At 43.3% G+C, this 12,622-nt stretch overlaps 1 protein-coding gene across 1 annotated transcript in view; it reads right to left on the reverse strand.

Moving 5' to 3' along the window:
• ACOT12 (acyl-CoA thioesterase 12) overlaps window positions 1-6,646 on the reverse strand; it is a 66,899-nt gene extending 60,253 nt beyond the window's left edge. Inside the window, exon 1 of the mRNA XM_023215072.3 lies at window positions 6,503-6,646. Coding sequence (XP_023070840.1) covers window positions 6,503-6,629 — 127 coding nt within the window. The 5' untranslated portion in view covers window positions 6,630-6,646. The remainder of the gene's footprint in view (window positions 1-6,502) is intronic.
• Between the last annotated feature and the right edge of the window lie 5,976 nt (window positions 6,647-12,622).

Below are 12,622 nucleotides of genomic sequence, written 5' to 3' on the forward strand. Positions count from 1 at the left end.
AGAGACAGATTCTCATGATTTGGCCCAAGCTGGTCCCAAACTCCTGGGCTCAAGTGATGCTCCCGCCTTGACCCCTCAAAGCACTGGAATTACAGGCGTGAGCCACCATGCCCGGCTGAGTTATCAATTGTGAATGACTTAAATGATAACTAAAATGCAGTAACCAGTAAAAAAAAAAAAAAAAAAAATTAAACTTTTATTGTTTATATTGGGTATCCTGTATATACAGCACAAGGCTTCTTAAGGGATCAAAAAGTAATAAAATCATGACAGTTACTTTTTATTAAGCATTTATTATTGATCAGGCACTGGACTAGTCATTTAAGCATGTTAATTACATGAAGTTGGTACTATTATTAGCTCTCTTTTATAAATAAGAAAATTTAGATTTAGAAAGATTAAATGCATTGTCCTAAATACTGATTTTGACTATAAAAGCAATAGGAACTTTCAGGAAAGAGGTTAGACAAACCAGAGAACAGTACCAGAGAAGTACGTGACTCAATATGGGTTTCAGGAGCTCAATAATCATGATTTATGCTATTGATTTTCAAGGGTCATTAAACTAAAAGAAAAAAAAAAATATGGGGAACACCATAGGGTCCTGGCTTCACGTGTCATTACATGCATGCTGTGTTTTTAAACAAGTGTCAATTAGATGACATGAACTCACAGGACTGGCTTGTTCTGGTTCTTGATTTTTGATTGCCCTTCGTACAGTGTACCAGCAGAAGTGGAAAACCCTAAAGCTGTTTCTGATTTCCTGGGAGAACTAAGAGAAGCTAAGTGATTGTAAAGTAAGTATGAAATGATGACTGATAAAAATAGCGGTAACCTTCCTTCATTCCTTCCTTCCTTCAGCAGATATTGATTGAGCACCTGTGTTATGCAAGGCAGCCTCTGTGTAAGGTGCTGGCCAGGACCCCTGCTCTCGTGGAGTCTAGTGGATGAGCCAGAGGTTAATTAAATGGATATTGATATGGTTTGGCTGAGTCCCCACCCAAACCTCATCTTGAATTGTAGCTCCCATAATTCCCACATGTTGTGGGAAGGAAGTGGTGGGAGATAATTGAATCATGGGGGCGGATCTTTCCTGTGCTATTTTCATGATAGTGAATAAGCCTCATGAGATGTGATGGTTTTATAAGGGGAAACCCCTTCTGCTTGGTTCTCATTTTCTCTCCTGCCGCCACCATGTAATGAGTGCCTTTCGCCTTCCGCCATGATTGTGAGGGTTCCCCACCCACGTGGAACTGCGAGTCCATTAAATCTCTTTTTCTTTATAAACTACCCAGTCTCAGGTATGTCTTTATCAGCAGCATGAAAATGGACTAATACAAATATATAAGGACAAAATGGACTAAGCGCTCTGAAGAAAACAGGGATTTTATGAGAGTCAGTAACTGAGATAATACACTAGGTGGGGTGTCCAGGAAGGCTTGAGGGCAGCAGAGGGGAGGGCCTGCTGAGCAGAGGGAACAGTAAGTACAAAGGTCCTGGTGACTACCATGCAGAGAGTAGGAGGGAGAGTGGGTGAGATGAGGCTGGAGTGAAGGCTGAGGATAGGCTATGCACAGTGCCTTGAAGCTTTTGGTTGAAAGTTTTTGTAACTATTATTCTTCAATATATTGTTGCACTGCCTTCTGGTCTCCACTGTTTCTGATGAGGTCAGTGATAATTCTAATTATTGTTCTCTTATATATGGTGTTTCAGTCTGGCTGCATTCAAGATTTTCTCTTAATGATTTTGACTATGATATGCCTGGATGTATTCTTTGTATTCGTTTTTCTTTCTTTCTTTCTTTTTTAAATTGGAGACAGAGTCTCGCTCTGTCATCCAGGCTGGAGTGTGGTGGCACAATCTTGGCTCACTGTAACCTCTGCCTCCTGGGTTCAAGCGATTCTCCTGCCTCAGCCTCCTGAGTAGCTGGGATTACAGGCGTGTGCCACCATGCCCAACTAATTTTTGTATTTTTAGTAGAGATGGGGTTTCACCACGTTGGCCAGGCTGGTCTTGAACTTCTGACCTCAGGTGATTTGCCTGCCTCGACCTCCCAAAGTGCTGGGATTACAGGTGTGAGCTACCGTGTCCGGCCTGTATTAGTTTTTCTTGATGTTCTATGACCTTGAATCTGTAATTGTATGTCTTTCACCATATTTGGAACTCCAATTACGTTTACGTTTTATTTTTCCACAAATCTCTGATATTTTATTTTATTTATGTCTTTTTTTTTTTTTTTTTTTGAGACAGGGTCTTGCTCTGTTGCCCAGGCTGGAGTAAAGTGGTGGAATCATGGCTCACTGCAGCCTCGACCTCCCAGGCTCAAGTCATCCTCCCACCTCAGCCTCCTGAGTAGCTGGGACTACAGGTACATGGTGCCATGCCTGGCTAATTTTAACATTTTTTATTTTTTATTTTTTTGGTGGAGACAGGATCTCCCTATGTTGCCCAGGCTGGTCTTGAGTTTCTGGGCTCAAACCATCCTCCTACCTGAGCCTCCCAAAGTGCTAGGATTACAGGCATGAACCATTGTGCCTGGCCACACTTTATTTTTAAAATTTTTTTTCTGTTCTTAGATTGGATAATTTCTAGTGATGTATTTTTGCATTTACTAACTCTTTTCTCAGTCATGTCCATTCTGCTGTTAAGCCTAGCCACTGAGTTTGTTATTTTAGACACTATTTTTCAGTTCTGGAATTACCATTTGGCTTTCAAAAAATAGTTTCTATTACTCTGCAGAAAGGTACTGCCTTTTCAATGTTTTTTTTTTTTTTTTCTTTTGAGATGGAGTCTCACTCTTTTGCACTGGCTGGAGTGCAGTGGTACAATCTCGGCTCACTGCAATCTCCACCTCCCAGATTCAAGTGATTCTCCTGCCTCAGCCTCCCGAGTAGCTGGGATTACAGGTGCCTGCCACCACACGTGGCTAAGTTTTGTGTTTTTAGTAGAGACAGGGTTTCATCATGTTGACCAGGCTGGTCTCAAACTCCTGACCTCAAGTGATCCACCCGCCTCAGCCTCCCAAAGTGTTGGGATTACAGCAATCTTTATTATCATATTTTTCATTATATTCTTGAGCCCAGTTATACTAGTTGCTTTAAAATCCTTGAAGCTTAATTCCAGCATCAGGGTCATCTAGGGATGAATCTCCATTGATTGTCTTTTCTCTTAAGAATCAATCATGTTTCCCTTTGTATGTCAAGTAATTTTGGATAATATCCTAGCCATTGTGAGTGATCCATTGTAGAAACTGTGTTTCTCAGAAAAGTGTTGGTTTTGTTTTTGGTTTTGTTTTTTAAAGCAAGCAGTTAACCTGACCAAACTGAAACTATAATCTGTCTACCTAGAGATGGACACAACTATTTTCAGTTCTTTTGGCCTCAACCAGGAGGTCTGGAGTATGTCCTAGTATACATGATTCAAGATTTGCTAGATATCTGGACAAAGATGATAGTTAGATTTTAGGGCTCGCGCTCTCTGGCTCTTTCCTTTCTGGAACTTTCCCTGTTGTATTTCAGTAGCTGTACTTTTCCCAAACCCTGTCTTTGAACTCTTCAAACAAGCAAGCCTATGGGTTTACCATCAGAACCATAGCTGGGAGCAGACTGGCATTTTCTTTCAGGCTTCAAGTCATTTAAAAAACAAACACAGAAAACGCCAACACCATTTTGTTCTTTCATGTGTTAACTTTCAAGTGTTCTAAGCCTACTTTTGTTCACTTTTCACCTGCTTTAATCTCTTTTATTTAGTGTTTTGCCCAGAGTTTATAATTATTATCTGTGGGAGATTTTTTAATAGGAAGCACTTGAACATGTTAGAAAAATCCTTAAAGCCCTTGGTGAAGAAAAGAAAGGGAAAAATGAACAAAACATATGACATGATCAGATTAGCATCTTCAAAGGTTACTTTAGAAGCAGTGTGGAGAGGAGACCAGAATGAATGGAGACCGATTTGGAAATCACTGCTGAAGTCTGCATGAAAGATGATGAGAGCTTGGACTAGATGATCGTATTGGGGGTGCAGCATAGTGCTTGGATTTCAGAGATTCCTTTAGGGGGTAACATTGATAGGACTTGCTCCATGCATAGAGTATGTGAAGGGAGAAGTAAGGTGGAGAGAGAGATATCAAGGATGACTCCTAGACTTTTGACTTGCTCAACTAGAGGAGTCGGGTGCCACTAGATTCACAAATAGAAAACTGTGTGTGTAAGATGTTCCAAAACAATACACGGACATGTGAGATAGAGGATTACTCAGATGGCTTCAAGCCTTTAGACTTAAGGAACTGGCCGGGCGCGGTGGCTCACGCCTGTAATCCCAGCACTTTGGGAGGCCGAGGCGGGCAGATCACCTGAGGTTGGGAGTTCAAGACCAGCCTGACCAACATGGAGAAACCCCTTCTCTACCAAAAATACAAAATTAGCTGGGCGTGGTGGCACATGCCTATAATCCCAGCTACTAGGGAGGCTAAGGCAGGAGAATTGCTTGATCCTGGGAGGCGGAGGTTGTGGTGAGCCGAGATCGTGCCATTGCACTCCAGCCTGGGCAACAAGAGTGAAACCCCGTCTCAAAAAAAAAAAAAAAAAAAGACTTAAGGAACTGGAAAAATAATGGGGCCACAGACAGAAGTGAGGATAGTGAGAATATTTCATCTTTCTTTAAATATTGAGAAGACATTTTGAAATCCAGCAGTGCCTAGGGGTCATAGCAATGCCTTGGGGCCATGACTGGGATTGCAGTAATGTGGCTAAAAAGATAATCCTGGCCTATAAAAAACTCTGAGAAAATCCCAGAGAAATCAGTTTTGTATTACTATACAGATTCAGTTACACCTTGGCTAAATAATGTCCTCTGCTTATGTGGTGCCTCGGGTCACCACAGAGTGTTTAACACAGGCGTTATTCATATTGCCCAAACCAACTTTATCACACAGGTTTTCTTAATATTAGTAATATTAATATTATCAGTGAGTAATATTATACTACTAATAGTAATGTAACTATTAAAGTATAGAGTAATTGATTGTCAGTTGAATCTTTCCATGGTTTTGAAAGATGTCAGGTCATAGAAATGATGACAACTGCAGGTGGGCCACTGTTTCTCCATCACCAGACAGAGGCACTAAACAAGGTAACTAAAAGTCACTTCACTGGTCTCATAATGTATTCAGTTGCCTTGGAAATACGCATCATTATTATTAGCAACCTCAGTGGTTTCTGTATTGTTTCTTTTTCCTACGTGTGGATTAATTTTGTATGCATGTTTCCATTGTTACCTTAATATAACTAATCTCAAATCCTGTTAAAAAAAAAAAAAAAGGCTTAAACAAGTCATTGATTTCTCACAGTTGTGGAGGCAGGGCGGTTCCAGATCGAGGTGCTTGCCCGTGTAGGTCCCAGCGAGGGCTCTCTTCCTGGCCTGTGGATGGCTGTCTTCCTGCTGTGGCCTCACATGGCAGAGAGATGAAGCTCTCCAGTGTCTCTTCTTATAAGGACATTAATTTATGGGACCAGAATTCCACTCTTATGACCTCATTAGCCTTAATTCTTCACTCCAAATAGAGCCACACCAGGGGTTAGGACTTCAATGTATAAATTTCGGTGGGTGGCATGGGGGGCATAATTCAGTCCTTAATAAATGTTTTTGCTATTTTTACTGTCATTCTCTAACAAGAACACAGTGGAGTTTTCCAGAGACTACGTAAGGGTGTGGTAGCAGCACGGTGAATGAGAAGCAGGTATGAGAAGTCAGCAATCCTCCCTTAGCCAGACTTTAGAGAGACTGGCCAGGATGTAACCTATCACCACTCCTCTAGCTGCACTTTTATTCTTGTGGAAAATAGTTATTTCTTTAATTAAAAATGTTATGTCAACATGTAGTCCATTTCTTTTTTAAAAATAATTAAAAATTTTTAAATTTCTGTTATAGTAAATGTGACATAAATAGCCTACATAAAAGCTGGCTGGGTGCGGTGGCTCACACCTGTAATCCCAACACTTCCGGATCACTTGAGTCCAGGAGTCTGAGACCAGCCTGGGCAACATAGTGAGACCCCCATCTCTACAAAAGCAAAACAAAACAAAAACCCCCAAATTAGCTGGGCCTGGTAGCGTGTGTCTGTGGTCCCAGTTACTCTGGAGGCTGAGGTGGGAGGATTGCTTTAGCTCAGGACGTTGAGGCTGCAGCGAGCTCTGATGGCACCACCGCACTCCAGCCTGGGCAAGAGTGAGACCTTGTCTCAAAAACAACAACAAAAAAACAAACAAAAAACGCCGCAAAAGCTGTCTAGGCTCGTCACTTATTTAATGGAATGAAGGAGTCCTGAGAGCCACACATTTGGGAACCGTTGGTCTCGGCCACGCCCAGCGCGGGCTAACTGTCGCAACACCCCTACCCCTTGTTGCTCAGGGCTCAGCTGTCCGCAAGTACCTTCCGCGCCTTCCTCCTCCCCGCCACCCCTAGCCGCCGCCGCCGCTCCCGCAGAGCCCCGGCGCCCGCCTACCCGCCAGGCAGGCGGTAGTGTCGATCCACTTGAGCAGCTGCCCAGCGCTCAGCTCACCGCGGGCAGTGGCGTGCGCCGGCTGGATGGCCTGGCTCATGAACACCTCGCCTGATGCCAGCCGCTCCATGGCCAGGGCTAGAGTGCAATGCCTGTGGCCCCGACGCCCGGCCGTGCCCGCTCTGCCCGCCCCGCCCAGCTCCAAAGGGCACTGGCGCTGCCTGCCCGGGCCGCGAACCTCTGACCCTCCGGCTGCAGGGAGGTGGGGGCTGCAAGTGAGGGGGCCCTCAGTGTCACCCCCAGGGCTATCGCGAGTAGGGGAAAGTCAGCGCTCTCGGGTCTCGGGAGAAGTCCGGGAAGTGCGCGGGGTGGAGGCTCCCGGGTAGACAGGTCTGGAAGGCGGCTCCCCTAGGGCCGGAGCGCGAGGAACATCTTTTGACATAAAAAAGCTGTTACACTTTCTAGAGCTGCTATCAGTGACTGTACAAAGCAGTCCTCATTAGGGAAACAGTGTCTCCAGAAAACCTCCAGCATCTAACGGATTGGTGGATGTCTGAGTGTCAGGGGAGGCTGTGCCAGGGAGCACATTTACGATGGAGAACTGGAAACCCGGAGAAGTGGAGCAAGCAGCTGAGGTGATAGGAGCCGCTAAGCGACCTGGATCACCTTGGCTGGAACCCAGGGCTCCTGACTATCTGGAATAGCACCGAGAAGCCTAGCCGACTCGCACGAATTGGTGGTGCCTTTTCATCCTTATACTTTTGACTTGCCAAGCCTCAGCATGGCGACATCATAATGGAGATTGCGGTATTTTTGTTTCCTTTTTAAAATATTTTGTTTTGTTTTTTTTTAAATGAAAGAGGGGAAATAAGGAAATGCTGACTTGATATCTTTTGGGAGCCTCCGTGTATAGGTTCCAGGACAATCCAATCATAAATAGGAATTGAATGCTTTCACTGAGGCAAGCATGAAGTTTGACTTACATAAAAGGCAGTAAAATAACTTTTAAAAACAAACAAAATTTGTGCATCTAAGATGGTCCCATTATGTAGCTATACACTTATTTCAATAACGTTATTACTCACATCACTTTTGGCACCCCTCCTTGGAAAATGCCTTCTTTTTAATGACTTCCATATGGATAAATCATCATAATTTAAGAACTGATAGATTATTCATCATATATTCACTCCATATACCAATAACTCTGTGAGAGCCATTTATTGATCTTGGACTTGGCTATGTGACTTGCTTTAGAATGGAATGTGGAGAGATATCAGTATACCTACCACCAGTCTTGCCTTTAGAAGCACCCTGTGTTTCTGTTCTCAGGAACATGTGACCTCTGCCGTGAGGTCACATAGCTGCCTATTAGCATCTGGGTACCAGACTGAATTCACGTATTGCAGAGGCATCTCAGCCAACCCAAGGACTCACAGCCTGAAGCAGAGCAACCCAGCAGACATGAAGACTCTTGAATGACACATGACTACTTATTTTTGTGTGCCACTGTGATTTTGGGGGTTGTCTGTTATGCAGCAATAGCTGACAGTTACATGAATGAACTATATTAATATTTGGGAAGTTTATTAAATTACTGGAAATAAAGTTTGCATTTAGGCTCGGTTGTATTATTTTGGGTACAAAAGTGGTGACAAAAGTGGTGATACTGAATTATGCATATGGTTGTATACTTGATTTCTCATAAACTAAAGAAATTTCAGGCCAGGTGTGGTGGCTCATGCCTATAATTCCAGCATTTTAGGAGGCTGAGGTTAGGTAAAATTGCTTGAGCTCAGGAGTTCAAGACTAGCCTGAGCAACATGGTGAAACCCTCTCACTACCAAAAATACAAAGAATTAGTTGGGTGTGGTAGTGTGTGCCTGTGGTCCCAGCTATTCAGGAGGCTGAGGGAGGAGGATCACGTGAGCCAAAAAGGCAGAGGTTGCAGTGAGCTGAGTCTCAAAAAAAAAAAAAAAAAAAAAAAAAAGAAAAAGAAGAAATTTCAAAAATGTTTAAGCATAAGTGTAAGACAGTGGGTTTCCAAAATGATTTTCTTGAAGGGGACAGCATGTGTATGTTTGTATGTTAATCTAGAGATGTTTGCTTAAAAAGCAGACATGGTATACATATTCACTGTTGTGTTTTCTTATCTTTATTACCTCCTGTCTAGATGTCTTCAGATTATGGTTGGTTTCATATCTTTTGTTGGTTTCATACTAATTTTAATAGCCTTGTGCTGGAACTACTATTCTTGTGTTTTTCTGAATGGTCCCCTTCTTCCTTTTACAATGAAAATGTCATCTGCATGCATGAACATTTGTTATCTCTGTTTCTCTCTGATGTCAAGGATTTTTACTATTATGCTTGAATAAAGGTCTTCGAATTTCATTTGTGTTTAGAGACATTTTTTGAAGATGAGTAGAATGTGAAGCCAGTCTGATTTTAAAAGTTTGTACACAGGAGTTGGAAAGCTGATCCAAAAAAGTGTGAGAAGTTCCATAATCACTAGAATAATGAGAAAATCTTTAAAATGCTGGAGTGGGAAGGGGAACTGGACAGTCTAAACTCTTATTGTAGAGATGAGGAAATGAAGTTATTTCCTTGGGTCACATTGTAAGGTAGTGGCTGGTCTTGGTGAAAATTAAGAACAAGGAGCCTGGAATATAAGTAGAGAGGTAGAAAAAAAAATGCTTTCTCCAGAAACAAAGCCTCTGACAAGAATTTGAGAGCAGACAGGTTATTTGGGAGGAAATTGCAGAAAGCACCGGTAGGGGCATCAAAGTGTAGTCCCCAGGTAAGCAGCCTCAGCCTCACCTGGGATCCTCTTAAAAAATGCAGAATCTCAGGCCGGGGGTGTTGGCTCATGCTTGTAATACCAGCACTCTGAGAAGCAGTGGCAGGAGGATCACTTCATTCTAGGAGTTTGAGACCAGCCTGAGTAACATAGAGAGACCCTGTCTCTATAAAAAAAAAATTTTAAAATTAGCCAGGAAAGGTAGCACATGCCTGCAGTCCCAGCTACTTGGGAGACTGAGGTGGGAGGATTGCTTGAGCCCAGGAAGTCAAGGCTGCAGTGAGCTGTGACTGGGCCACTGCACTTCAGCCTGAGTGACAGAGTGAGATCCCGTCTCAAAAAAGAAAAGAAAAAGAAAAAAAGAATTATAAATGCAGAATTTCAGGCTCCAACTCAGACCTACTGAATTAGAGTCTGAATTTTATTAAGATTCCTAGGCAATTCACGAGCACGTTACAGTTTGTGAAGAACAGCCCCAGCCATACCTCCCACTGGCACGAACCCTGGGGTTTTTATCCTCTGACTGGCATCCTTCATTGACTAAGGGCTGGTCTCAGGAGATGAACTCCCCAGGACTTCTGCAGATTTCAGAGCAAGAGCAAGCTTTCAGCTGGAGCTTTATCTCAGTAGGACAGGAAGACGCTGTCAGCTTGGACTAGGACTCGGAATGGTGAGTGCTGTGGCCCTGCGGGCAAGGCAGAAAGCCAAAATCCTTACTGTCTGAAGAGCAAAGGCAGCCATGAGCCTTTCCTTTGCGGGAGATATGTCGCGGACAGAGGGATTGCTAGTTCAAGTACTTCATAGAGATGAACTTGATTAGTCATCAAACCCTATCCCCACCTTTGGTATAGGTTTTAAAAGGCGTCAGGTTAGTGTTTTCAAGTTCAAATACAAATTTATAAGGATGTGGTTCAAAGTTTAAACTCAGAGTCCCTAAGCAAAACTTCCAGGGTGGGTTTCCTCAGCTTTTGGCTGCCAACTTCTTGACTGGAGGGTCTCCTGTCCTTCTCTGCCCCTGCACCCTGCTCTAGGGATGACAGTGACTTTGGGGAATGGGTTTTCTGCTTGGACTGTCCCTCTTAGCACCTGGAGCCTCAAGATAACCTTGCTCCTGTTTGTCCCTGCACTTCCGGTGGCCCCTTCTTTCTGTCAAGCATTAGGTGTACAACCTAACAGCCACCACGTTTGTGTGGCGTATAGAGCTTTATTTTGTTTGAACCAAAGCCATGTGTATAGAATCCAATTTTTCTGCTTCCCCAGATTTGTTTGGCCCCACTTTCATACCAGGTCATTGATTACTGCTCAGTGGAGCCCCCGTGTGGTCACCACTACTGCCTGTCAATATGTTGGAGCACATTGTTTTCAAGTACTGCATCCCACCTGCTCATGGTATACAATTCTTTCTAATATATTGCAGATTTCTATTTACTATTATTTTAATAAGGATTTCTATGTCTATATTTTTGGGACATTGGTATGCGGTTGTCTTTCTTTAAAACCGTCTTCATCTGGTTTTGGTGTCAGGGTTCATAAAATGAATCGGGAAACATTCCCCTACTGTGTATTCTGAAAAAGACTGTATAGATTTGGTGTTCTTTACACTTTTGATAGAAATCTCCAGTGAAACTATCTGGGCCCTGAAGTTTTTTTTGGAAGTTTTAAAATTATGAATTTTTTTTTTTTTTTTTTTTTTTTTTTGAGACAGAGTCTCACACTGGAACGCAGGCTAGAGTGCAGTGGTGCAATCTTGGCCCACTGCAACTTCCGTCTCCCAGGTTCAAGCAATTCTCCTGCCTCAGCCTCCCAAGTAGTTGGGATTACAGGTGCCTGCCACCACACCTGGCTAATTTTTTGTATTTCCAGTAGACATGGGGTTTCATGAAGTTGGCTAGGCTGGTCTCGAACGCCTGACCTCATGATCCACCCGCCTCAGCCTCCCAAAGTGCTGGGATTACAGGTGTGACCCACCGCGCCCAGCCATTAATTCAATTTTTGAAACAGTTACAGGGGTACTCAAATTATTTCACATGGGGTGAGCTGTGGTAGCTTCTGTTTTTAAAAGAATTACTCCTTTTTATCTCAGAAAAAGTAATTTGCCAAAGACTGAGATTGAGCTACTGTCTGATCTGGCACTTTTTCTTCCATCTGGCAGAGGCCTCATCTCTCTTGCTGACTCTTAAAGCTGCCCCTTCCTGCCTCCCTGGCTTTCCCCAGATCTCTCCTGTCTCCTGCCCGTACTGTTTCCTGCTTTCTAAGCTTTCAGCTACTTCCCCTTAGGGGAGTGGTTCTCAAGATTTTCCAGCTCAACCCATACTTACTGAATCTGAAATTCTGAGGGTGGGGCCAATAACTTTTTTTTTTCTCTTTTCTTTTTTTTTTTTTTTTGAGATGGAGTCTTGCTCTGTTGGCCAGGCTGAAGTGCAATGGTGCAACCTTGGCTCACTGCAAACTCTGCCACCTGGGTTCAAGTGATTCTCCTGCCTCAGCCTCCTGAGTAGCTGGGATTACAGGCACATGCCACCACACCCATCTAATTTTTGTATTTTTAGTAGAGATGGGGTTTCACCATGTTGGTCAGGCTGGTCTCGAACTCCTGACCTCGTGATCCACCCGCCTCAGCTTCCCAAAGCGCTGAGGTTACAGGCATGAGCCACCGCACCTGGCTGATAACCTGTGTTTTAACAATTCTTCCATGTGCTTCTGCTGCACAGTATGTTAAAAACTACTGCCGCGTGGTGTCTTTCATTAAGGAAATAAAGCTTTCAGTGCAGTCCTTCCCAAGAACATCTTCAGTTTAACAGGGAGCCTTTTCAGACCTGTAAGGGAATTTGTGATATGGGGAAAAGGACCAAAGTCTTGGGTCTTGGTTCTAGAGACATGTGTTTGTGTCTGAGTTGGACCCTCTCCTTGCTAGTGTTGAACTTGAATGTATCACTCAATTTACGCATTTTTAACAAAATAGAGATGCTTTCGCTACTTCATAAAGTTGTAATTAGGTCATAGAAATTATCATTAAATGGAATAATGATAACCGCTATTTATGGAGGGTCCTTTAAGTCTCACAACAACCTTGCAAGTAATATTCTCTTTGAAGAGCTGGGAAATCAAGCCCAGATAATTCATAAGCACTTACAACATGCCACACATCCCTAGGAAGTATACAAACTATTACAATTCCCATTTTATAGATGAGGAAACTGAAGGAACTTGCCCAAGACCATGTAACTGGGAAGTAGCCGAGTCAGGATTCAAATCTAGAAAGTCTGGCTCTTCTTCAGCTGGGCTAAGAAGTTGATGCATGTGGTGCAGAGGACACATGGGAAGTG

Source organism: Piliocolobus tephrosceles, chromosome 4 (genome assembly GCF_002776525.5).
Source record: "Piliocolobus tephrosceles isolate RC106 chromosome 4, ASM277652v3, whole genome shotgun sequence".
Lineage (NCBI taxonomy): Eukaryota > Metazoa > Chordata > Mammalia > Primates > Cercopithecidae > Piliocolobus > Piliocolobus tephrosceles.